Source organism: Camelina sativa, chromosome 2 (genome assembly GCF_030686135.1).
Source record: "Camelina sativa cultivar CO46 ecotype springtype chromosome 2, ASM3068613v1".
Taxonomy (NCBI): Eukaryota; Viridiplantae; Streptophyta; class Magnoliopsida; order Brassicales; family Brassicaceae; genus Camelina; species Camelina sativa.
Genome location: NC_141881.1, coordinates 29,418,053 through 29,445,313, shown reverse-complemented (window position 1 = coordinate 29,445,313; position 27,261 = coordinate 29,418,053). Strand labels below are relative to the sequence as shown.

Sequence of the window (27,261 nt, the reverse complement as noted above, 5' to 3'; positions counted from 1 at the left end):
ACTAGTAGTAGAGAAGCAATCAAATTATATATGACAGTGAAATGGATAATTAGCATTATAAAGAAGATAAGAAACTTTCAGATTGGAATATATCGTACGATTAAATTGAAGATAGAAAAGCTAGTGCAGGCACATAGGTCACAACACATAGTAAGTACATCATAAGTTTATTACTCTTGAAAAAGATCTCTAGTGATGCAGTTTTTAGGTATTTATTCACATCGAGAGTTTTCCAAATCTCAAGATTGAAATGTGTTCATGAATTTAAATCAAAAGATCAACATGTTCATGCATTTGGCGGATGATCGATTTATCTTATAAGCAACGCTCTTCGAAAGCTTTCGACGGGTTCTCACCATCGATCTGCGAATGATGAGGGAAATCAAGCGGCATTTCTTCAGGAGAGAGCCAAGCTTCTCTAAAAACTCTCGAGACTTCCTCAAAAACTACTCCATTGCCTTCAGGCGTGAGATGCAAACCATCACTGCTTATAGCCAACAACAACGAGCAAGAGACCATTTATGAAACAGCAAAAAGAGTCATTCCGGAGATGAGCTTTCTTGAAAACCAACAACATTTTGGGGTCAGATTTAAGATACAGACCTTAGGTACTTTTTCTGCCAATCATTGGTTTCTTGCATCTTAGACCATAAGTTGACACATCGCAGACCGAGTTCCTCGGCTAATGAGACACAATGTTGTGCGTAGATTCCCGTTGTTTCATTCGTCCTCTCAGGCTCTTTCATAGCTTTCTCACCATATAATGATCTGATGTAATAACACAATCACTGTCTCGTTTATAAGATGTATCGGACTAAATGTTTTGAGAAACAAAACATGCAAAGCTACAGATCAAAAGGAAGCCTTACTCTGCATAACTTTGCCGCCCAGCTTCATCAATTGGTGGTGGAGTTATAAGCACAATCAACATTGTAGGTGAACATTTCTACAAAACAGAGTCATTAGTGTTTTTCTTAAAGTCACAACAACCATTCACATAAAGGAAGACATTTCAAGAAAAGTCAATGCATATAAAAGAAACCTTCAAATGCTGAACAATTCTTCTGACATTATCTTTGTACTCTTCCACCGGCACATGTTGCCTATCACTGGTTCTTCCTTTAAGAGCTGCATCGTTTGCACCAAAGAATATAGTCGTAGCAACAGGAGGAGACGTAGAGCCCTAAGCAAAAGAGAGTAGAGAGTAGATAACACACTGAGATATCGGCACACCAAAGCAACTCCACTGACAAGAAGAAGAGCTCTCATCATCTCAAATCTACATATTTTCATACTTGAACCAGTTCTTTCATTTCAGAGAACACTGATCATCATCCATGAAAATGTCATCAACCAACACATCCTAGACTTATACCAAAACATTCAGAACTAAATCCAGAGTACTTAGAGAAACACATGATCCAGAGGTACTCAAAGTCATAATCACAATCACTACAGCAGATCTTGAAGAAAACAATCCAATGACTACCAAATTCTTTGAGTAGATCAAATCTCAAATTCAACATTGAAGACTCGAGTGAGAGAGAGAGAGAGAGAGAAAGAGTACTGACGAGAGGGAAAATGTGATGAAGCAAGAAGAGAGCCCATCGGGTGTTGTAGCCGCCGTAGCCGCGAACCACAACATCAGCCTTGCGAGAGTAAGCGTCGGTAAGAGCAGATCCCCAACCGCCGGATCTGAACGACTGCGCCGTTATCGAATCGCCGAACAGAACTATCTCCGGCCTCACCATCTCTGTCTTACTCCGGTTTACTCATTAAACCGGAGATTATTTACAAATACCAGTCGCTTCTGGGCCGATCCATATGGACTGGGCCTGATTAGAGAGAGAGGGGTAATATAATAAGCGAAATTTGCAAAAATAACCTTAATATATATCTAAATTAAGGAACTAACCATAAATTTTATTTTTAAAAACAAAAAAACCTAAAGAAACTAGAAATCACTCTTCATATATGGTCATGTTATGTTTTTCCAGGTTAATCTATGCATATTTTTCAAGCGCCACATCACAACTAAATTGTAAATAACTCATTTGTCATTTCACAAACGTTTGTAACCATTTTTATATCTATGCGCATGGTGATTGCTAATTCATTTTGTGTTTTTTCTTTTTTCTTTTTTTCTGTTTGTAGCTAGCTAGCTTTCTCAAGTATAAAGTGAAATGCTCCTCAGTGTGGAGAGATAGGTAGATGAATGTCGTAAGTTTCGTAAGTTAATGATATCCAATTTATAGTAAGTATGAGCGAAGAACTCAACATGAAGACTTTTGCTCAGTGCTATACATATAAGCAAAATGAGATAACAAACTGCTGAGCATGTACCTCGACTCTTAAGTCTTGTTTTGTTTATTACTAGCAGACCACAACTGGTTTGCCTGGTCAGCCAAAAACACAATCACTGATATGGCAAGGACAATGCAGACTCCGAGAATCCAATAAGTTCTTGCATGTGGCTGCTGCTGGTCATCTTTCTTCCTGGAGAAATAGATCATGAGTAGCAAGGCAATGATACCAGTCGCCAGAACAAAAAGGCAAATGTCTCGCTCGATCATGTTGCGTATCGAGATCCCAATAACAAAAAGAACGAATTCACCGCACAAAAAACATCCCCCGCCCAATAGAGCGTAACTGGCAGATTGCTTCAATGATCTCCTTCTTTTGTTGCTTGTCAAGACAGTGGAAGTTAGGACAAAATTTTAAAAGTATGCTGGTGTTTATCAGTATGATCTCATCCATTAAGTTGATCATCTTCCATTTTGGAAAAGAAAAAATTTTTATCGTTAAAGGGCTGACAAACCACAAGCACAAAACGTGCCAGCCAAGTAATGTTATTGAATGCAAAACACAAAACAAGAAAAGATTGTGTTATATACTGAATTAGATAATGTCTCACGCATAGCGTGGATTTGAAATTAATATAACAAAATATAATTATATACTTTTAAAGGAGTTTAGTAAATTATTGAATAAATTGATTATTTAATAGTTTATATTACATAAATATTATTTTAAATAAATATATTTCAAAACGTGTACAAAAGTTATAAAAAAATTTCCTCAATTATGGTTTTATAGATTTCTTAGTTCCTTCAATAGTTTTTACACTATCCAACAAATGCAAGAAAACTTACCTATTATTTAGATTCATTATGAAAATAAATATTATTTGAGATGATTAATCGAAGACTAAAGACGTTTTTCCGAGATGATTGATGAAGTCATATGAAAAATGATTAAATTATACTAGTATAAGTGAGATCAAAACCTAAATAGCCAATGGTAAAGGTTGTGTGTAAAAATATTAAATGGATGGCTAATATGAAAGTATGATAAAATTATTTATTTATTTATTTATAAATAATTTATTTCAATATAAACTACTTGGTTAAACAAGACTAATTATTCTTCATTCATGTTGGATTAGTGATTTTAGTTGTAACAGATTTACTTTAAAAATAAAAAAAGTTGTAACAAAATGCCCAAAAGCTTACTTTGCTTGAAGAGTTGTTTTTAGAAATTAAAAGTGGGATAATTAGTGGGGTGTGACTCTTTTTGTCAGTTGATATGTTCATAATTCTAGCTACATGATATTAAGATTGTTGGCACTGGCAGTATAATCTCTGTGATGGACCCAAAGTAGAAGCTAGACGGCTAGGTGGTTACCGATTGTTATATTAATCGCTCTCTTTACTAATTCTTTAACGATCCACTTTTCTTTCTAATCTCATGGATTCTCAGCTAACAGCGTACGTAGCTTCTTCGTTCCACTAATTTGTTCCATCATTATATTCTGATAGATTATAGATGGTAAGATTGGGATGTGACTTTAGCCTTTACCTCTCAAGGTTTTCATATAGATATTTTGGCTCCTTGTATTTGTATATGTATGCGTATATAATTCGCTGATTACATGTTCTCGCTAATATTTAGCAGGAAAGTTTGCTCCTGGTTGCTACACTCTTGCTGTCACTGTCATAGCCAAGTATGCGCATGAATTCAAGTTCCCCAAAATTAGGTTACTCAAACAAAATAATTCTCAGTTCTAACTTCTATAACCAACCAATTACACTAGATAGATAGGTTCTCTTTGGTAAACCCATTAATCCGGCTAAAATGAATATAATAGAACCGGATATAACGTAGCGGTTTGGGTTGGTTAAAACTCGCATCCCCATTCTACTAAATTCCTCTGGTTTGCTATCCGTTTTAACTTGAACCGGTTTGACTTTATAGCTGGTTTTGACTTATTTATCAATCCACCGAACTATTATTTAAAGAAAAAGAAATAAAGAAATAAAAACAGATAAATAAATAAAGATTTTGAAAGCAAATTGACAACAAAATCTTGAAGATATGCAAAATCTCTCGATTTCATTCATATTTTTTTCCCTCTTTTTTCTATATTTATTTTATTTCTTTCTAACTTATTAATATGTATATATATCAACCCAACCAGCTCTATTGTTTCACAACATCATACAATATTTCTCTTCCTCTCTATTCTTCCAACTTATTACAAAAGATAGTCTCATTCTTCGATCCATATATTAAATTAAATGGCTGAAGTTTTGCTACCAAGGAAGATGGAGATGGCCAACGATCCTTCAAAGTTTGGATCACCGGATCTTCTTCATGTTCTTGCCGTCGACGACAGTCACGTTGATCGGAAATTCATCGAGCGTTTACTCAGAGTCTCTTCTTGCAAAGGTAAAAAAACACACACATCTTTTGTTTTTCAAGAACTCATCCTTTTAAAACATGCTATTTCAATTCAGACAGGTTAACTGAATAAAACCTCTGTTTTTGTGTTCTTCAGTAACTGTTGTCGATAGTGCGACAAGAGCTCTCCAATACCTTGGATTGGATGTTGAGGACAAATCCGTGGGATTTGAGGTAAATCATTATTAACAAGAAGAGAATATGAAACTTTTGCCGTAACTATCAAGCAAATGACCTAATGGGGACTTTGCTTTGTTTTGTTTTCAGGATTTGAAGGTTAACTTAATAATGACGGATTACTCTATGCCCGGTATGACTGGATATGAACTCTTGAAGAAGATCAAAGTAAGCAAAAACATATAACATTGATTCAATTAGTTGAGTTAAAATTCATAATATTATATGCTTATCTAATCCTTGTTTTGGTAAATTTTTCAACAGGAATCATCAGCTTTTAGAGAAGTACCGGTGGTGATTATGTCCTCAGAGAATATTTTGCCTCGTATTGATAGGTATATTTTCATCTTGATCGATCTTAATGGTGCTATTAGTCAAACTTTATTAAATCTGGTGAATATCTTTGTTTGGAATTCTTGGTTGACAAACAAAATAATAAAGGATTAGATCCCAAAGTAAAAAAGATCATGCTCATATGGTTTTAAAAAGTTGATTTCTATAAACCATTCTTGGTGGTGATTGCATAGTTAATCAAAAGTTGAGATTTTGGTGATCTTTTATGGGTCCCAAGATGATTTTGTGTATAAAGATGTTTCTAACCAGCAAAATCTCTACTTTGGGATTTGATTCTGTTTTTGGTGATGTGATATATTATAATAAATAATAATTATATGATCTTTTGCTTTGCCTAATCTTGTGGTAGGGTGTTGTGAAAGCCACCTCACATGCTTTTTTATTCACTTTGCATATTTGGAAACCTCTAGAGGCCAGATTTAATAAAAAAATGGAATATGTTTTGTGGTACACACAATGGCCAACTCAATTATGACCTGGCCATCTTATGATTGTTAGCTACATACACTACAAAAACAAAAAACTTATTGATCCAAAGCTATCAAACTTTATTGAGATTGGAGTTTACTCAAAACTGATATTTCTTGTGATTTTTTTTTGTTTTTGTCATTCAGATGTCTTGAAGAAGGGGCTGAGGATTTCTTACTGAAGCCTGTGAAACTCTCTGATGTAAAAAGATTAAGAGATTCTCTAATGAAAGTTGAAGATTTATCTTTCACAAAGAGTACTCAGAAGAGAGAGCTAGAAACCGAGAATGTCTACTCTTTCGATTCACCTGTTCAATCACAGCTCAAACGCACAAAGATCTGAGCTTTCTGATGCAAATTCCATGACTTCATCTCAGAACTTAATGACTGATGATGATTCTCTCCAGCTCAATGACCTATACAATTTTCCAGCCCTTATGGTTTTTTTTGCTGATTGACTTCAGTGGGTTTATTCACATAGTAGTAATGTAAATGGTATAGAGAGGAGCAAAAGTATATTATATTCATTAGAGTAATCTTAGTTTTTTTCCTTACAAGAGATTTGTAAGCTGGTTTACTGAAAATTGTTTAAGAATCAAGCACACGTTTTCTATAAGAATTAAGTCCAAAAGATCATGAGAGTTCATCTCTCTCTGAATGGTGATTCTAAAAGAGAAGCTTATAAAGAAGATTCACCATGGCAACAAAATAACTTTTAAACCTTCAATAATGTTTGACAAGGAAGGAATAAAATGCATACCAAACACCTTAATATTGTCATAAAGTTGGAATTTGAAAAGAGAACATAGCATATCATTATTGAAACTATCTAAATGTATTTGAATTTTCTGTACCACCTTTTATGTATTCACACATCACACTCTACATCATCAACACAGTGTTTCAGACTTAAGGAACCATCGATGACATAGAAAACAAAGCTCAAAGTTCTCGAGTGCCAAAAGACAATACTATACCCACATTATCATCTTCTAAGCTAGAAAAGAACCAGAGAGTCAAAAGACTGAAGCAAGAAAACAGAGCAATCGAACAGATAACATGGTTTGCGAAATCCGCACCTCTCTCTCTTTTAAAACTTGCAAAACATGCTAGACGAACGAGCCAGCCGAATTGTTAGACCACCACCACCTTGAATACTAGTCTCAGCCTTGACTGCAATCCGTTCATAGGGTTTCCTGCACCCTGGACAACGTCCATCTCCATCGCAAATGGTCTTGTGGCAGAACAGACAAAGCCTGAATCCGCAAGGACAAGGCAGGAAATTCGAATCCGTTAAGTCCAAGTCTTCGTAGCAGATGGGACATGAAGATGGAATCGCCACAGAGCTAAAACGCTTGTCCAGCTCCGGAAAACTAAGCTGCTTAGCCAAATTAGGTAACCCCTGTGGACGAAGGTCATCATCAGGCCTCCAAGCTCTATTACTCTTCTGATTCCTTGATGCCACTCTCAAACAATCCTGCTTTGCATCTTCAACACACACAGCACCTGATGCACCACTAACCGAATCACCCACATTAGAAGACGATTGTGCAACACTCTCTTCCACTTTGGCAGACTCACGGAGATGATTCTCTTTCTCATTCTCTTCCTCAGCCGCTAATGCATCAGCAACAGCTTCCCAATCATCCACACACCCATCATCATCATCATCATCCTCTGCATTATCCTCTTCTGTTATGTTACCAGAGCAAAAGCCACTGCTCCTACTACTACTCCTGCTACTCCTCCCACTGTAGTTAGTACTTATATCTGTACCTCCCATAGAGCTATTAGAAGGTGACTCCATAAAACTCTCATGATGACCATTAGTATTCCCACCGTTATTATTATGCACCCCATCTAAACTCTCCACCACTGGTGGTTGGTTACTTCTCCGATCAGGCTTCCCACTGCGATTAACACTACTCTCCTCTTTACCTCCTCCCTTATTGCTCACCGCAACTAACAATAGTAAAATCAAACACACAGAATCAATACATACACCAAATCTAACCAAAACCAAAAGAATGAAGCAAAAACATACCTTGAGAAAGCCATTGCTCACGGCGGAGACCAAGCTTGTTCTGCTTTATCTTAGCAGACTTATTGTTCTGCAAAAACACACAATGCAATAAACAAAATCAAAACTTTGAATCAAATTTGGGGAGAAAGGGATGAGATTTAAGGAGAAACGGAAGAGATAACGTTACCCTCTTCTTCTTTCCACAATCTCTCGAGGTGCTAGGAGGAGCCGCAGTAGCAGAAGCGTTGGTGATCGAATCTGAAATCATGATGATTCGCTGATTGATTCCTGTGACGGAGTAAAGATTTACACACAGTGGTAAAGGGTTAAAGAAAAAAGGAATTGGAAGAATTCGAAATCGAAGATGAAGATTCTCAAAAACCCTAAATTCAGATTTGGTCGCTTGAGACTCGAGAGAGAGAGAGAGAGAGAAGAAACGTGAAGATTTTTTTATTATTTAATTTATTTTCTCTTTTAATGTTTTAATTTAATAAAAATCAAAAGAGAAGAGATGATATAAAGAGGATAACGGAAACTCCTCTTCTCCGCTCAGACAATTTCGCTCGATGCTGAAATGACTATACTACCCTTATTTATTCGTGTGGAATCTTCTGTAAGTCGGTGAGTGCGCACGTGCGATCTCAACGATGTCGTATAAAAGAGGTTAATATGGAAAATAAAGATATATACAGATTTACCTTTTTGGTATTATCAAAAGATCTTTGATGAAGACTTTATTTTGAGATGATTATATGCAACTTTGCAAGCTTGTTGTCAATCTTGTGAGTTAAAAAAGCAGTGTAAATGATTTCTGTTCTCTTAGTACAATTTTTTTTGGTACAATGAACAATTTTCTGTTTCAAGCGAACGAAAAAAATATGATGATTTTTTTTTAGGATGTATCGTTCTTTTTATAATATTTTTTCTCCAAATTTTTGGTATATGAGTGATGATTGATGCATTAGATGTTGAATATTTAGTTTTACTAAATGAAATAAATGTTTTTTTGGTCAACAAATTTGACATTAGTCATATTTTTAATACGTAAAAATTGGAAACTCGATAAATGACCTAATAATTTAGTAAAAAAAAAAGTGAAAGAAAATCTAGAAAATGAAGAAAATTAAATCCTTTGGATCTTTTTCTTCAGTTGTTATTAAGTTAAAAAAAAAAAAAAAAAAAGACAAAGAGCTACTTCTTCTACCACAATCAAATGGTTTTTTTTTCCTTTACAATTTGATTGGGAAAAAACATTAATACAAAGAGAAATCAAATGATCAAAAAGTCAAAAGTAAAAGAAAAAAGATAGACCCTCTCCAGGATTCCTCGCGATGACAATGTCAGGGCCGATTGCCTCGCTCGATCTTCACGAACCCTACCTTCAGTTTCTACCTTTGTAAACTCGTATCCTCCTGTTTGGGCAACCAATCATGGAGTTCTCTTTTAATTTTAATATAGTTTGGTTGAAAAAAAAAAAAAAAAAAAAAAAAAAGATAGGAAAAAAAAATGAAGTGTTTAGCTTGTAGATTCTGATATGCTTTGAAGAGAAGGCTGCCAAGCTCTAACTTTATTGGTAGCTCCTCCTGTGTTCACCCCTCTCTGCTTTTCATGTATCCTTCTCTGTTTAATCAAAACCTCTAACTTTGTTATTATTGTTTCAATCAGAGAATTAAAACTGAAATCTGATACAGAACAATTGTAGTTAGGTAATATATAATAAAAAATACCTGAGTGTCTTTGTCAGAAGCAGATTCAGATCTTAGGGTTAGTGGGTTAATCTCCTCTTCCGCTACAGAAAACTCTCCATGGATCTTCTTCATCTTTTCAGATTTCTTGGCTCTTAATCCTTTCATCACCTCTATTAATCAAGAAAAAAACTTACTTTATAATCGAATAAAGTAATCCTAACAATTTTATACACTTCATCAGTGATGATTGTAATTGAACGTGGAGCAGAAGAAACAAAACTGAACAAAGCCCTAAGAGTTAGGTTTTTTTTTTGTTTCTTGTGCCTGACTTCAAAACTAAAACGTATGTTATGTGTGATTTATGCAAGAGACTGAGTGATATATTTAATACCTTCGGAAGAGATGAGCCTATAGACATGGCCGAGTAAGAGATTATCGGAAGGACGTAGAAGTTTGATACGAGTGACACGGAGAGAACCGCCGTGAGGTACGGCAGAGGAAAGTAGGAGAGCTACGTGGTGACCGGGATAAGACTTAATCACTTCGCTAGCGTTTACTGTACAGTAAAATCTCACCGATTTACCGTCTGGTCGTTGTATCACCGTCGTTGCCGCCTCCGCCGCTTGACAGTTCCCCATTTCTCTCTCTCTCACGGCGGAGAAAAGTAGGAGAGAGAAGAGTGAGGGAGTAAGCGTAGCTAGGTAGAGGGAGGGGTCGTCTGTACTGATTGAGAATAGCTTCTTCTTACGTATTCCCTTTATATAATAATACTCATCCTTTTATTTCATACTGTATTATTCATTCATTTTGTCATCAATTATTTATTATTTTCAATTTTAATGATATAAAAAAAAGTAGTACGAATGAGGTGGTAATAATTATGTAGCTGAGTATCTCTAGTATTCGATCAACACTTAGATGGGAGAGTAGGCCTGGGCATTCGGTTAACCATTCGGTTTCGGTTCGGTTGTATTCGGTTTCGGTTATTTTGGATATAGTAATATAGTAACCATTTGGATATTTTTGAAATTTCGGTTCGGTTCGGTTCGGTTTCTTTCGGTTCGGTTTCGGTTTGGTTATTTAAATAAATAACCATAACTAACATAAATTATATTAACATTAACCAAATAAACCAAATATAACCAAAACTAACCGAATATAACCAAAATTAACCAAATATACAATAACAAAAATACAAAAAAGGGAAAAATATGGATTCAATTTTACAAAATAGTATTTAACTTTGTAAATTCAAAATAATAACATTTACATATATTGATTATTTAAAATATTTAATTGTTTTGAATCTAGAAATAATTTATATTTTAAGTTTATTTTATAGTTTTGCATAATATTAAGTATATAATATTTGATATCTTCTAGGTTTTCGGATATTTCGGTTAACCATTTAATTGTCGGTTCGGTTCGGTTCGGTTTCAGTTAGTTTGGATATAGATTTTTACTAACCATTCGGGTATTTGAAGAATTTCGGTTCGGTTCGGTTTGGTTTTTTTCGGTTCGGTTTCGGTCGGTTATTTGGTTATCGGTTATTTTGCCCAGCCCTATGGGAGAGTATCTATATATATAAAGTTACCTTTCCTCACTCCTCATGCTCCACATCAGCAACTCATTCTTTTTATTTGGGTTTAATCCTAAACACTAATCCACTATGTAGCTTCTAATCCATTCATTCATAACACTTTAAAAGCCCATATTAAACCCAAATGTTTTAAATAAATGAATATTTTAAAATAGTAAAAATAATACTATTGATTTATTTTAGTAATAATATTATTATTCAAATTTTAACCAAAAATGATCATATTTCAAAATTTAGAATGAGTTACTAAGTTTTAGAATATAAGTAAGATTTTAATACATGTGGAGTAAAAAACAATTTATGTAATTGTATTTATAAATTTCTAAACATAAAAATAAAATTGAAGTGAAATATTAGTTTCTAAGAAACAATTTCACTTATAGAAAAATAAAAGATTAATTATTTAACTCAACTTAAAAGTTTTGATCTAAAACAAAGATATTGTAAGAGTCACAATTTTTTTTTGGGAAAAACTATGAAAAAGAATCTTGAAAAATTAATCCATCTAAAAAAACACAAAATCAATGGTCACAATATATAGAGAAAATGATATGTAAGTCGTTATTAAAAAGTGACATGTATAGTATATCTCAGAATGCATATTATCAACCGGAGCTAAAATTTTATAACATGATAAATAAAAATATATATAAAACATGCTTGAGATTTTTATGATCAAATGCTTTTAACCAAAAACATTGCCAGAAATAACATATTACTAAAGTACACCATGTTTTTTTTTAAAAGACGAAGCTGAGGTTGCATCACAAAATTAACATATGAAAATAACATATGAAGGGTTTTAGACATATATATAACTTGGATTAGTGAACGGATGTCGGGTTTAATCATTTCATCATTTACGCATTCTTGACTTGGTCGGAAATTCTATTATGATAGGCGATGCACTTGGATAACTCCGTTGTAGTGACATAACAGTAAAAGTGTTCATCAAACTTTGTATATTTGCATTTAATGTGGGATATCGATATATTTAAATGATTTTTATAATTAGGTCAATGATCGACCTTCGGTGTTAGAAATTTTAAAATGATGTTTTCATTGGATATAAATATGAAATGTACTTTTCGAGGGAGATTCTTTAAATCATTTTTTGTTACTACGTTATATATTATTGATTTACCAGAAAAACATTACTGCGACACTAGACAATATATATATATTATATATATATATATATATATATATATATATATTAGTAAAATAAGTATGACTTTTATTTGGATTTATCTTTTAAACTTTAAATGACTAATTATATTTATATTCAATGATTTTTATTCCTAAAAAATTTAAACTAAAATCCCTTGCAAATAAATATAACAAATAAACAATATCTTCAATAATATATATGGGGGTATGTTAATTAGTAAAATAAGTTTAGTGTTTATATAGATTTATACTCAAAAATTTCAATAAATATATTTGAGCTCAAAAATTTATATTGATAAAAAATATTTTAAATTAAAATCCCGCACGTGCGCGGGTTCAAATTCTAGTTATTATTAGAAAGAGTCTCTAAGTAGAGAGGTATAGAATAATATGATCGTAATTAATTGCTCAATTGATTATTATGTCTTGGACTGTCCGTACAGAGCCCCCCAAGTGTTTTGCTTGGCTGGAATCTTTCAAAAAAAAGTAGATTCCAAGTAAGCTTTTTAATTAAATCTGTAAAGCCTTTGATACTACGAATCTATTAACCATTTTAATTCTTGTATATGCTAGTTTGCTAGTAATAGTAATATCACTTAGCTTAGCTTAGTTCAACCTATGCAGAGTAAATTACTAATTCACAAGTCATAACAGAAGAAGTTAATCACTAACTTTTGTAAGATACTCACTCTACTACATGCATCTCAAAAGTTAAAAGTATATATCAACGACAACTAGTAACTACTATTGGACCACTATTTTAGAAAATACTTTCACCAAATTTTAATTTCCTTCTTTATATTCTGTTTTTATCCTAGTTTTGTTTAAATAATTTCTACAACTAAACATTGTAAAAACAAATTTGGCTGCTGTTTATAACTTATTTTCTAAGATTCTTATCTATACAATTGTTTTAAACGTTTTAACCACATAAGTTAAGGTTTTCTTTGATTACTACAACACAATTTTTAACAAAAAAACATTTGAATTGCTGTCATAAAATAAAATTGAGTTTAGATAAGTGTATATAATAATAATATTCACAGTAGACATGGCGTTTAATAAACGATAATTAAATCTACTACTTAAATTAGTAATAATAGTTATATAATTCAGAAATGCGAATTCAATACAAAAAAAAAAAGATAAATAGTTTGCAGAACAACAAAAATAAACAAATTTGTTTTTGTCAACTAAATAAAGCAACTTTTTTATAAATCTATTTTTTTAAAGGCAATGATGAGCTTTTTTGTGGAAATTAAAATAACGAAAATGACAACCAAAAATGAAGTAATAATATTCCCCTCGTGCAATCAACCCTATTCACATGCTTACTGTACACTTTATCTCGATCTCCTGAAAGCCTGTGTCGTATTAAACTTTAATTATTGAACATTGCTAATTAATTACGGTGTTAATCGATCAGCCTTACAAAACAAAGTAATCTTAACCTTTTGCTTGTCCATTAATTAAGATAACATACAAAAGTTGCCTTAATGCCTCTCTATATTTTATTTAACAGAGAACAAACACCTCATGCAAGAGTGAAAGGTCGCCCTATTTTCTTAATCTTGTGCTCATAAATTATTCACCAAATTTTATTTAAAGTTTCGACATAATCAATCAATTATCTTAATTAAACTTTAAAATCAAGACGTTTGAGTGAGAGATAGATCAAAGCAAAATTCAGCTAAAAATTTGTTTAGAAACTAATCAAAATCACAAAGTAGTGTTCCCTCGGATTTACAAAGAAAAAGCATTAGAGAGAGAGAGAGAGTAAACAACAATGCTCTTAAGATTCATCATTCTTGTAAATAAGACTATAGAATTGTGAGAGATATTTAAAGTTTCCAAAGTTGTAAAAAGAACCAAGACACAGAGGCTTAAAATCTCAAGGCAAGAATGGTGAAACCCTTGAGTTTTCACCACTTTTGTTTCCAGTTATATCTTTGCTCTTCTCTTCCTTCTCCTTACCCTTTCAGACAGATGGGAAATACTTGTTGAGATTGAAAGGAAGAGAGTAGAATTCTTCACTTCTTGTATCACCTTTGAAAGATCTAAACTTGTCCCACCAGTGCTTTCCTCGGTCTTTCCTTATCGAAGAGTCTTTCTTGTGCAATGTGTTGTCCAAGAAGAAGGCCACGCTGCCAGCAACAAAAGGCTCTGAGGAGAACGGAACATTCACCATATCGTTGAACTGTCAAATATGTAAGAGAAAAAGAAATTCATTAGCTCATGCAACGCCAAAGTCGTTTCATTAGTTCAGGCCACGCCAAAGATTATGAACAGATGGAGTGGAGTTTTAGGCCTTACTAGATCACTTAACCAAAAGCCTATTTCAATGCAAAGAAAATAAGTAACAGTGAGTTGGTTACTACATACCCAACGAGCCCCAGTGTGGACTGGACCATATCCTTTGATTGCGGTGTACTCATTGAAGTACTGAGGGATGGACAAGCCAAGGAAGACCGAAAAGCCTAAGATGAACTTGGTCCTGAAGCTGTTTAAGTTGCAGAATTGAAGGAAACTCAAACCTCCAGCTCCCACGTACGCAAAGAAGAGACAGTATAAAGCAGCAATGATGGGTGCGGGAATTGAAGCAAACACAGCTCCAAATTTTCCTGCATTAGCATATGATGGATCATCAGTACAGAATAGATTTCAAGCAAAAGATTTTTCTTTCATTTGTTGATATAGAGTTGCAGCGAACCAAGAATAGAGAAGAATATCATGAAGCCTGCAGCTATCTGGACAACCCTTCGACTGCCAACTCGTGTCAAGGCCAATAACCCCGCATTTTCTCTGCAGGAAAGAGCGAGAAAACAAACTTTCATACCAAAACATCTAGAGAAATTAGTGATATCAGATCATTTATCATCTCTGAGATGCTTACACAGAGACAGAGGAACCAGCTCCAGTACCAAACAACCCTGATATTAGAATCGCAACTCCCTGTTCCACAAAACATAGCATAAACACTTCAGAATTCGATCAATATAGATTCAGCAACATTATAACTTCAAATGTAGGTGAGTTACCTGCCAGCCAACACCGCGGCTGAGAATAGATGGTGGCAACATCGTTGCACTTGCGTATCGAGAGACAGAGACAAAAGCACCGGTTGACTTTAAAGTTCAGCCAGACAGAGAAGAAACAAGAAACAAAGATGAATAAACAGAATAACAGAGCATAATCATTGTATTTCGAAAGATTAAAACATGAAGAAGATAATCACAGACCTCAACTAGAGCAACAAAAGAAGCCATCATCATTGCGAAAGCTTCTCCAGCATCAAACGACGGGGCACCCCACTGGAAAGGCCATGGAACTCTTATCCTGAGTTAAAAAAAAATAATGTTAACAACGAATCCAATGAGATCACATTTATCTTTTGATACTCTATTTCTTCATGCTCTTTAGTTCTGCTTAAACTGCAAAATTCTAGTGGAAATGTCATTAGAGCTGCGTTGTAACAACTTACCATGGGGCAGCACCTATGATTCCAGCACGATCTGTCCTGCAACTTGTTTGTGTAGTTGGTGCAGCACCATTGTAAGCCCCACCAACTGTAAGAAGATGAGCATAGATCCACACAATCACCACCGCGAATATCACAGCAAACCGGTCAAACACATTTTTCCCTGATTTGATCACATGAGGCAGGTACTGCAACAGGAAACATGAACACATGAAATCAGGTAACCGTCATAATTATAGCTTTTGATTTTGGGAGTTAGACAGGTTTAATCTGTTAGTGAGTTACCTGTGAAACGAATACTAGAATAAGAAGCTCAGGCAGTCCAATCTCTATGCATTTAGCAACCTGAAATGTAAAAAGGGATATTAACACACTGAAGAAATTAAGAGTTTCTGGTCTGCTCATAAGTGCTCATTAAAACTGTTAGTGTTTCAGTGCATCTAGAGTAGACTTACCCCAGGGAAACCAAACTCATACAGCCCAAAACCAACGAGACCCACCAGGGGAACAGCTGAAATAGGACTTAAGAACCTGTAAATAATATACAAAAGAAATTAACATCGCCTCGTTGTTAATGTAATGCTGAAGAAGACAAGTCTGAGAAAGCTAATGCTGTAACATCTGAGACCATATATTATCATCCAGACTAACCTAACAACATTACGCCAGAGACCACTGAAACCAAGAATCATCTGAAGGGTAGAAGCAACAATCAAGGCGCCTTGGGTTGCCCGCATTATCCTCTCAAATCTCTAAACAAAAGCAAAAACATATTCTTTGTTGTTATAATAGCACCAAGAAAGGGTCATAGAGATGAAATCAAATAAACAGGAAGTCATAAAAATCATACCTCAATAGGATTTGAGGTATCACTGAATCTACCAGAGAGGATGATGGATATTGTCGTCGGTACAAAGGTGTAGGAAGCTCCAATAACAGCAGGCAACCTAGTCCCGAACAGCGTTTGGAGCAATGTGTTGATACCAGCAACAAAGAGAATAGTCTGGATCACCTTTGCCTTCTCTTCCTGAATTTACACAAAATCAAAATCAAATCAGTGACACCAATGAATTTGCTTGCTCGTTATTATAATAAGTAAACTCTGTAGAGGAGACTTACGTATCCACCTCCCATCTGAGGAACAAGAGCAGTAGGTATGAGCACTGTTGTGCCAAGCATCACAAGGTAATGTTGAAATCCAAGAAGAATAGCTTCAGCTGAAAACATAAGCATGAATGAAACTATCTAAGTATTTATGGAAACTACCAGCTCATTGCAACACACTGTCTCGATTTGGGGTTTAAACCGATTAATACACAAAAGAAGCTAAAACATTCAAAGGGGGAAACAAGTCTAGATGTGTGATTGAACTGTTCTAAGTCATTATCATTCAAACATTCAGTCAGAGAGTGGTAATAAAAGAAGACAAACCCTACTAATTTAGTGACAGATTAGGTAAAGACTAAGAAGAGTGAAGAAGAAGAAGAAGAAAAAGACAAATCTAACGAGAATCGAACACAAGCTAAAACAAGAGTGTTGTAGTCTTAAGGTCGTCGTCGAGACATTGTTCAAAAGAAGAACGCCGAATAAAGTGTAAAAAAAAAACCCCACCGACATATAAATCACTCAGAAACAGAAGAAGAAGAAGAAGCTTTTAAACAGAGGAATCTAGAAAAAAGAAACAGAGGAAGAGAGAAGAGAGAAGAAGGCTTACGCCAAGGGGGAGGACTGGTGATACAGTAAGAAATGTTGGGAAGTTGATCTTTAGGAGGATGAGGTTGAGGTTCATCTGCTTTGGGCGCTGGAGCTCCACCCCCTGCCATCTTTCTCTCTTAACCTCTCTCTTTCTCTGCAATAAAACAATGAACACAGAGTAAGAGAAAATCTACTCCCCCCAGATCGGGGAATCTAGCTGCAATGTGTAAGCTAAGCACAAATCAGTGTTTTAAAAAATAAAATTGACACAAATCGGAAGGGTGGATAGATAAACTCACATAAGTGGCAGCTTCTGGGAAAGAGAGGAACGAAGAAGACGAATGAAGAACAGCAAACAAGCGAGAGAGAGAGGTTTAGGTACAAAAGGTAAAGCTACACAGACACACAGAGAAGGAAGGAAGGAAGGAAGGAAGGAAGGAAGAGAGAGAGAAGGTGAAAAAAAGGGAAAGTAAAACTTTATTTAATTTCTCTGCAAAACTCGAGGTGTGTGTGTAACAAAATACTACTACAGTAGTATAAATATTGGAGTCAAAAAAAATTTATGAATGTAATGGGACAACAAATATTGTTGTTAGCAAATTTAAGGGGGAATCCATCTTTTAATGAACAATTTATTTTTCAACGCTCTTCTTGATTTGGTTAATTGATTTATAGTACACCTCCTAATGGATATAGATTTTTTTTTTTAATATTCCTTTTGTCTACATTGTATTAGAATTTCAATTCATAGAGTATACATTTTCTTTTCTTTATTTTTTGAGTGGTCAATAATAGTAACATGGGTTTTGAATAGAAGCAATGAATCAATTAGAAAGAGCGGTGCTCAAAATACCGCCGTATGAATTTTCTAATTAAAATAAAAAAAAATACGACTAGTATAGTTTTTTGAAAGAATTGAGAGAGAGAGAGAGAGATTGGGCAGTAATAAATGATTAATTAATTAATTAATAAAGAGAAGAAAAATACTAAAAGATGAAAGGGATGTGAACAACAAAGCAAGAGACGAGAGGAATCTTTTCTTCCTTTAAAGCTATTATTTGCATTTTTTTTTTGTAAAGTCGTCTTGTCTTTTTTTCTTTTCTCGTTAAGTAAAGTTTTTTTTTTAACCTATCTCTCTTTTTCTTGTAAGCTTGAAAACAAAACACAAAAAAAAAGTGAGATTTGTTCTAATAAGTAAAACTTTCAATAATTCTCTTGTTGAATTTTGTTGCTTGCTTCACTTTTTGAAAGAAACCAAAAAAAAAGCACATTTCTTAGTGTCGGGTTAATTGTAGCTAAAATTAATTAACAACTTTCTTACTTTGTTTACCATTGCATTGATACTCATTTGAAGAGATCCATTGAAGTGTTTTTAGATAAAATAAATTCCTTTGTGATTTCTATTGACACGGATGTTATTCTTTTCTAGGCATCGTTTGAGTCATCTATATCTCTTTTGTGTTTTATATTAAGAATGAAAATAAATTCTTCTATATGAGAAGAGAATCTTATTATTAATCACTTTAGTATAGTATTGTCCAAATCGTATACATACGCATAAAAACTAGAGATAACGGAGCAAACAAAACACATATCAAAACATAAAATGTCACGTCCACCTTTTTTTTTCTTGTACTCGTCCCCGTGATCCATATATAAAAACAATCTAACGAAACAATTTGTAAAAAGATGCTTTAACGTTAAAGATGATTTGTTATCAAATTTAGTGGGACATTATATTATTATACTAATGGCCTGATAATAGCTAGGACTCAAGATTTAATCCCGTCACCAAACTTCTTAAGATAAGATTTGCAGTAAGATAAACAACAAAGCTATTCAGATATATAGTAGATGCGTATATTTTGATTCTTCTATACGTTTGAGTCATGTTTGTTCTAATTCGACGTTTTTGTCAAAACCAGTGATGCATCGTTTTCAAAATTTATTATAGTTTCGGTAATAACTATTCTACATAACTATTTTCGACCTAAATTCACCTTCTTTAATTTTATCTTTTGCCGACAATTTCCCAATATTTTTTACTTCCGAATATAATTTAAAACAGTCATGTTATATTAATTTGATACTTTTCACATTATAGATGATGGACAATTGCAAATGTTGCAACACGTACGGTTACCTGTTTCGACCCAAAATATCCTCTAAAAGATTATTCAAAAGTCTTTAAAAACAATAAACTATATTGAAAATATCATGCATGTTTTGTTGAATGGATCTCTTCAAATCTTCTTAAAAGGTCATACACACATTCTCCATGCTAAGCCTTTAAGGCAAACACAATTTTGAAACGAGTTATGCATATATATACGTTATTTATAATTTACGTCATGAGTCATCCTATATTATTAAATACAAATACACACATGATTAAGTTTGAAATATCCGACACGTGGATACGAAAAAATTTGTAATTAATTGATGATTAGCCAGCTAATTTGTTTTTGAAGGAATTTTTGCACGTGATGAAGGATCCGGCTTGAAACATGATAGTAGTAGGACTAAACCACTGATTAGCTAGTGATCAAATCTGTGAGCCACTCAACATTTGTGTGAGAGGGAGTTTTCATAGTATTTTTATATGAAAAATACCGATAATGACCACATAATCATTGAGATTGAAGACTCACAAGTTGGTGTCTAAGTTGATAATGACGCAATATTCTGAAAACTTTTTGTATTATTGTGTTAAAGACTTTTACGTTTGTCTTTAACTATCAGCCATCATGGTTTGATGTTAACTAAAAATTCGATCAGTTATGGTTTTGATTTGTTTAATTTCGAAGTTCTATTGTTATAAAACAAAATAGTTAAACAAAAATGTCCACTGTATTATTGTAGTCCGATGAATTGGGAGGTATTATTGGCTTGTTGTTGTAACTCTGAAGTGTGAACCCAGTCAAAACCGGCATAAAAAGTGTGATATAGAACTTAAAAAAAAAAAATGTTATAAAAGCCGACCAAAAAAAAATGGATGAAATGGGAATTAATTTATAGAAAAGTGGGGACTGTGGAGAGTAAGCACATGGGATGGGAGAAAAAAGCTTTCTGGCGTACTTTGGAGAATTACAACAAAACAACACCACAACTCTCTCATGTGCCTTTCTCTCTACTTTGCCCCCCTCATTAGATTTACAATATCATGCATCCTAAGTGTTTAATGGCTAACAAGTAACAACAACAAACAACAACACGATGATTGATAACAAAAAGATATATCAACAGGACAGTAAGGAAGAACAATTTTTTTGTGTGATGGTTTTCATATATAGTCATGTCGTTGGGTCTCTACTCTCTCTATTCTTTTAACACTTCTGATCTCCATTTTGTTCCACCAATGATATTCCTTTTTGTCAGATTCATAGTTAAATAAGACTCGAATAAATACATGCATGCAGATTCACTTTTATTGCAAATATTTACAAACAAAAAAAACAGGAATTTTTTTTTGACTCTAAGAAACAAAAATTGAAAGACATTATAGTAAAAATTGTTGAAGAACTTTAAAAATCTAGATATTTCATATTTGTGGTTGAATAGAGAGGGCGAGATGTAGGGTGTAAGCAATAGAAACACATGCATGCATGATGCACCCGATATTTAATCTTCAAACATTGGCTATATAAGTTAGATAAATTCCATTTTTTACTCTTTGTTTTTTTTTTGGTTAAATAAAAGTCCATTTTTACTCTTTGTAGTCCAAGAATCGAATCCTTTAGATCCACTCATGGTAGAAATTCAAAAGTACTTAAATTAGAGCTCATAAAATGGTTTGTTGGAGTTGCAATGCAATTAGTGAAGAATGTGATATGTTCGTAATTATCTTAAGTTATATGTACGTACATTCAGATTTCCTTTTTCTTACCTTAGAATTAGGCCTGGGCACTAATACCCGTTACCCATACTCGACCCGTTACTCGGCTCGTACCCGTCCCGAAAAAAAGGTACCCGCAGCTTTAGGGTCGAGTAAAGGGTATTATAATTATATTACCCGTGAGTAAGGGACGAGTATAGGGTATTAGTTTAGTTTTCAATACCCGTCTCGTTACTCGGCCCTTTACCCGTTTTGCTACCCGACCCGTAAATACCCGTTAATATTTTGTATTATTATTATTATTATTTATTATTAATTTATAGAGTTAGAGTTAAAACCTAAGTTCAACTTAGCCTAACTGAATTAATATATTATTTTTATTTTTAAAATTCGTAATTTTATAACTTTTGGAACTATATATTGCATAAATTTATGAATTTTTCATTTTTTGGATTTCAAAAGATAAAATTATTATTGCGATTATTAACATTTTTTATCGGGTATTCGTTTTCCGGGTAATAATAAAGGGCCGGGATGAGTAAAAGGTCAACTATTTTTTACCGGGTACCCGTTTTTCCGGGTACCCGTTATTTAAAGATCGAGTATGAGTAAATTTTTTCTGTTACCCGTTAGGGTCGGAACGAGTAAAGAGTCGGAGAAAATTCAAATGTACCCGTCCCGTGCCCAGCCCTACTTAGAATAAAGCAATGACATGGTTGGAAATATTAAAATTTGACAATGGCTAAAAAAAAGGGGTTCTAAAAGTGTTACTTTTTCTTTACACGCGTTGATAGTGTTATTTTCTTCTTACAGCACTTTTTTATGAACCGAGTCTACTTACTTTTTATAAATAGTAGTAATAGTATAATCTCGAGTAATTGTAGTAAGGAATGTCAAATTTTGATAAGGAAAAGAAAGGTTGGCTCATGGTTGGTTTAGATCTACGAGCCCTGCTGCCTCTTCCTTGTCTTTCTCGTTTCCCCATACCCAATCAAAAAGTTTGTGTTGTTGTTGTTGTTTGTAACTCCGATCTCACCAGCTCAAAAATAAATAAGTAATCATGTAGTAGTAAGTTGTGGTTGTTTCTAATTTATGACGTGATGTATAAGTGTCGCTTTAGATTTATCTTTCAACTTTGTCCGCTTATATTTTTTTTTTCCTTTTAAAATCCTTTATGAAAAAAATATCCTTTATCAGCCTATCATAAAGCTGCTTTCACGTCAAAGAAAAAAAACAAAGTTGCTTTTTCAAAAAGAGCCAAAAAAAAAACAGAAAGAGGTACACTTGATTTGGGCCAGTATTTGGCCCAATTATGCTCTAACCGCCTCTCGGACCCATTGGAATTTGGACGATTTATTATTATGTTCAAACGAAACTCTGCGTTTTGGTTTTTTGACCCCTCAACCCCATCGTCACTCATTGATCATTATTGCCTTTGGGACACTCACCGGTTCCAGAGTGGTTATGACACGAGCCGTTACTCATCGGAAATTTCTTAAAAATAGAAACCAATGGAAAACAAGGAGTGATGAATCAGTTCAAAGACTATTAAGCAATCTCTTAATGGCTTATTATGTAAAACACCTTGACTTTACTCAACCTCCAAATCATATCATTTTGTAACTTAATCACCATATTTAGCAAGTTAATTATTTACTCTTTGTTTGAATCAATTACACAATTCATTACATTATGGTTCCAAGCATTGAAGAAAACATATGGGAACACTCTTATTAGCGTCAAATTAATGCAATTAATACATTATCATGGCTCAGGCATTAGAGAGAAAAGTTGTTTGTGTTCTGGTGATTCTAGCTCTCTCTGTTCGTGATGATGTTTTTAAGTACAAGTCTACCACTCAAGCAATGTTGCTAGGCACTTTGAGTAACTCATTGCATGAAAAGTAGAATCTGTAACTCATGTGACAATGCATGAAACTGATGGGAGAGATGAAGCAACACTAGTGCAGAGGCAATTACCTTTGAAAGATGATCAAGCAACAATGTATCAAATGTCAGGTGGTTCTCTCAAGAGGAAGGAACCAGACGGTGGATGGGATGGATATAAGCAATCCTCATGGCAATAACAAACCTCAGAATCTCTTTGTAGGCTACCGCACTAAGCATGTAAGCGTCTTGAAATATATTTCTCACCTCCTCTCTTCTTTGACGTGTTAGAAAAGATATTATTTATTTCTCCAGCTCTCTCTATCTGACTTTGTGTTTCATATTCCTCTTTGTTTGCTTAGTTAATTTGGAGATGAAAGCAGATGCAACTGCCACAAAGTGTTCGTCCATCGGGCTCGTGAAGACGACATTGGACCGTTTTGTTCATATAATCTTGAGCAACCAGCTTCTTAGACAAAATCTGACCCCTACGTCTTACCATCATCATGTAGATACCTCCAACAGTTTCAGATTTTCAGAGGCGTGGTGTGAAACCAAGACCATCATCATCACTTTGTTTATTTGCTCTTTATCCCCCATACAGAGAGATTAGAGAGTTTTGACAGGTGAACCTTTTTTTAAAACAACACACTTGTTGTGTCACTCTTTGGTCGTCTTCTCTAACATCTATATGTTTCCAGTCCAAAAAAAAGGCAAGAAAAAGAGAGTTTAGCTTATGTAATTTTTTTTAAACAGTTCTGCTGTAAAAAAAAGAAGGAAATAGTGATGGTCTTAAAAGCATAATGGGTATGAGGTTGAGAGATAAATTTTGCCATGGTTTGTATTATGAAGTCAGCATCTATCAATCCCTCTATTGTAGATTATTATTATTATTATTCTACTTGTGCTAGTTATGGTTGAAGAAGTGATCCATATCTTTCTCTCTTGCATCGAAATCGCTAATACATTGCAATAACAGGTCTAGAACCGTTAAACAATTTGGTGTCTAATATATTGCAATAAGGATCAAGTGATTTAATGTCCAAAACCTTTTTTTAGACGATCAAATTGGATAGATATTTTTTTGTCATAAACATAATCAAATCTGAACCTAATTAAATTGTTTAAAAGCAAACCGAACCAACAAAATCTTTTTTAATTGAAATGTAATGAGGAAAGAGAGAAAAGCCTCCAAAAGAAAAAGGAAAAAAATATACTCGTTCCCCTATCTTGTCAATCTTGTTCCCCAAGACAACGAACTTGAATTTATAGGCTTTTGGATTAGCCTAAGAATTACAAAAATAAATAAAATAAGAAAGATCACTTTAATAACCAATATTCAAAATATTATAGAATGCATGGTATGCATGGTGCAAGAGGCTTTATACCAAGACAAAGAACTCTTCAATATGCTTAGTGAGATTCTCAAACGATTGCCTGTTGTAGACATCGTAGACGAGAACACAACAAGCCACATGACATGATCATGCTGGATGCACATTTTCTGTACACTTGTAGCAGTAGTAGTAGTAGAAATCTAGACAGCCAATTTAGTTTATCAATCTCTCATATATAAATCATGTTTGAACTATTTTAAAGAACTATTTTAAAGGTGTTAATTCAGATATCATCCTAAAATGGGGGGCTCTTACCACTTAGGGTTGTTTGGTATCATCCTAACAATATCAGCCGTCATTTTTGCAATTAAGAAGGAAATCATCAAGATCCGAATCGGAACACGGCGAGAGAGAGAAAATACAAAGCAAAAAACACACACCTTTGCTTTCCGCGTACGTGTCCTGTATGAGTTCATCCGCGCCGTCGTCCGCGCCTGTCGTATACAACATAATCACACTCGAAAGCCATAATGATATGCGATTTTTTGTTGTTTTTGTTAGTTTTCTTGGATATTGGGGACTTTAGTAGTGTAAAAGGAAACCAAAAGGTCACTTGATTTATTAGGGTTTGTGCGTCTTTCTCTCTTGACCAATGAGAGGGTAGGAAAAAGAAAGAATTAAAAATAAAACCCTTATTGGGTATTTTATAGCCCAATAGAGTCTAATGAGTGAACAAACTCATTAAGAGGGATTGATAGATGCTGACTGTATAATCCTGTTGAGTTTTTGAGCTACATTCAATGTAATATGTCGCGCCAATTAGCTTACGCAGTTCCTCTCCCTATCACATAGTAATGCTTAATTTACTAACCATCAAGCCTTAAAATGGGAATTGCATGAAATCTACTGTAAAAAAAGGCTATAAAACCAAACCTGTGCAGTAGTTACAGGGGATAGTCCAGGATGATCAGCCAAATAATGCTTATCTTCACGAAGATCTACACCGATGTTGTAAGGATCATTAACTATGTTATGTATCTAAACGGTTTAGAGGAATATGTTGGTAAACTATGCTAATCGGTTACTTACCTAATTTGGTACCGACAAGGACTAGGGGAACTCCTGGAGCAAAGTGTTGGAGTTCAGGGATCCACTGACTCAAAAAGAACAGTCATATAACATCAGAAACGATTCAATACTACTGACACATTTAGCGTCTTTATCACGCTCGTTTTCAACATAAGAGAAAAGGAGGATGAATCCATTATTCCAATACAAACCTTTTTAAAAACATTCTCGTAGCTCGGCTGACTAATGAGAAAGACAAGACGAAAACATCTGCTCCTCTGTAACTTAATGGCCTTAATCTGTTATAGTCTTCTTGTGCTGCAAACAAAGGAAATATGTAAACTCAAAAAAGACAAATTCCCCCAAAACATAGAATGGATTTCGCCTATCCAACAACAATCAACCAAAATCAAAGAACTTGACCAATAATAACGTTCTAAACCACTAAAGGATTCAAGACAGTTATTTCTCAGAATTGGATATATAAATTTGGGGAAAGAGTGTTCATTACCAGCAGTGTCCCATAGCCCTAAATTCATAGTGGTGCCTTCAACTACAACATTTGCACTAAAGTTGTCAAAAATATAAAATTATTATGAGTAAAATTATTATTTGAGATCTAGTATTCGTTTGTATAAAACAAAATATGTAACTGATTTTTTATTGTTATTCAAATTTGTGACTATTTTGTATAAAAATAGATTTCACCCGTGAAATATTTGAATGTAGAAAAGAATTTTAACGTGATGGAGAAATTTGTATGGACTTTAAATATAAATAATTATCAATTTTAAAAAATAATTTGTTGTTTTTTAAAAACTATTAATCTATATTAACATTTTTGAAGTACATTTTGTGTTATGCCCTTTTAGTTTTGCTTATTTAAATTTTTATTTACAACATTAACCATTCAAAAGTTTCCAAAAATAACATTACTTCAGATTTTGTTTCCTAAATATTTTACATTTTATTCCAACTAAAAAATTACAGCAAAATCAACATGGAAACACAAAATATGGTATATTTAACTACACCTTCTATTGTGTATTGAAAAATATTCTATCTCTGAATCTTTTGCAAACCACGAAAACAACAATTTGATTCATATTTTGTTTTCCAAAACCTGTGAGTTTTGATTCTTGACGTAAAAAGAATTTCGATTCACATTTATTTAAATATTATAATTAATATATATATAAACTTAATAAAATTTTAAAATATTACGAATATGTAAAATTAAAAAAGTTCAAAATACTATATAATATGGTTATATAGTAGATGGGTTATAAAGACGACATGTTGGAATTAATAAAATATCATTAAGTTTGTGCTAACACGGGTTAAATCTTCATTTTGTTATTTGTCAACACTATTAATATTAGAATATTTGACATATAAAATTAAGTTGATTTAACTAAGATTGTGTAAAATAATTAAATCACTAGGAAAAATGTGACTTAATCATAGCGTATAAATGACTTATTATGTATTTAGATCTCTTATTTTTTGTTATAATAATTAAAAATTAAAATAAAATCTCAAACACTAAACAAAACAAACTAAATATAACAAACAAATAGTCATGAATTATATTACGGATTAAAAATGAATATAAACAGTTAGCTACACAAAACTGCCGAAAATTTTAGTTTTTTTTTTTTTTTTTTTTTTGACAACAACTGCTCATGAGAGCCAGTAGGAAGAAAAATCGTCTACAAACAAAACATGATGTGGAGAGGTACG

At 33.6% G+C, this 27,261-nt stretch overlaps 5 protein-coding genes and 1 pseudogene across 6 annotated transcripts; 1 reads left to right on the top strand and 5 right to left on the bottom strand.

Annotated features, from left to right (window-relative positions):
• Window positions 1–75: 75 nt before the first annotated feature.
• On the bottom strand, window positions 76–1,831 carry LOC104757104 (GDSL esterase/lipase At5g62930). Its single transcript, XM_087473719.1, has 5 exons — window positions 1,572–1,831; window positions 1,043–1,183; window positions 870–946; window positions 604–768; window positions 76–484 (listed from the first exon to the last, which is right to left on the bottom strand). The coding sequence occupies exons 1-5, from the start codon at window positions 1,749–1,751 to the stop codon at window positions 316–318; spliced, it is 732 nt and encodes a 243-aa protein (XP_087329845.1). The 5' UTR covers window positions 1,752–1,831; the 3' UTR covers window positions 76–315.
• A 2,491-nt stretch (window positions 1,832–4,322) lies between these two features.
• Window positions 4,323–6,354, top strand: LOC104740534 (two-component response regulator ARR6). The gene is made up of 5 exons (XM_010461157.3): window positions 4,323–4,728; window positions 4,838–4,914; window positions 5,008–5,085; window positions 5,182–5,252; window positions 5,886–6,354. The coding sequence occupies exons 1-5, from the start codon at window positions 4,578–4,580 to the stop codon at window positions 6,079–6,081; spliced, it is 573 nt and encodes a 190-aa protein (XP_010459459.1). The 5' UTR covers window positions 4,323–4,577; the 3' UTR covers window positions 6,082–6,354.
• Window positions 6,355–6,529: 175 nt separating this feature from the next.
• LOC104740524 (uncharacterized) lies at window positions 6,530–8,329 on the bottom strand. The gene is made up of 3 exons (XM_010461145.3): window positions 7,949–8,329; window positions 7,783–7,849; window positions 6,530–7,700 (listed from the first exon to the last, which is right to left on the bottom strand). The coding sequence occupies exons 1-3, from the start codon at window positions 8,027–8,029 to the stop codon at window positions 6,829–6,831; spliced, it is 1,020 nt and encodes a 339-aa protein (XP_010459447.2). The 5' UTR covers window positions 8,030–8,329; the 3' UTR covers window positions 6,530–6,828.
• An 890-nt stretch (window positions 8,330–9,219) lies between these two features.
• LOC147949323 (uncharacterized) lies at window positions 9,220–10,194 on the bottom strand. The gene is made up of 3 exons (XM_087473730.1): window positions 9,841–10,194; window positions 9,489–9,619; window positions 9,220–9,381 (listed from the first exon to the last, which is right to left on the bottom strand). The coding sequence occupies exons 1-3, from the start codon at window positions 10,085–10,087 to the stop codon at window positions 9,277–9,279; spliced, it is 483 nt and encodes a 160-aa protein (XP_087329856.1). The 5' UTR covers window positions 10,088–10,194; the 3' UTR covers window positions 9,220–9,276.
• Window positions 10,195–13,904: 3,710 nt separating this feature from the next.
• Window positions 13,905–18,473, bottom strand: LOC104740500 (nucleobase-ascorbate transporter 6). The gene is made up of 14 exons (XM_087473704.1): window positions 17,692–18,473; window positions 17,412–17,546; window positions 16,817–16,914; window positions 16,548–16,724; window positions 16,349–16,449; window positions 16,153–16,228; window positions 15,983–16,042; window positions 15,701–15,885; window positions 15,459–15,555; window positions 15,258–15,344; window positions 15,113–15,171; window positions 14,930–15,021; window positions 14,602–14,840; window positions 13,905–14,416 (listed from the first exon to the last, which is right to left on the bottom strand). Exons 2-14 carry the CDS (start codon window positions 17,518–17,520, stop codon window positions 14,198–14,200), a joined length of 1,599 nt encoding a protein of 532 aa, XP_087329830.1. The 5' UTR covers window positions 17,521–17,546; window positions 17,692–18,473; the 3' UTR covers window positions 13,905–14,197.
• A 6,698-nt stretch (window positions 18,474–25,171) lies between these two features.
• LOC104757086 (rac-like GTP-binding protein ARAC10) lies at window positions 25,172–26,057 on the bottom strand (annotated as a pseudogene). The gene is made up of 5 exons (XR_015570081.1): window positions 26,030–26,057; window positions 25,731–25,836; window positions 25,540–25,603; window positions 25,384–25,448; window positions 25,172–25,291 (listed from the first exon to the last, which is right to left on the bottom strand). The product of XR_015570081.1 is annotated as a rac-like GTP-binding protein ARAC10 (transcript).
• Between the last annotated feature and the right edge of the window lie 1,204 nt (window positions 26,058–27,261).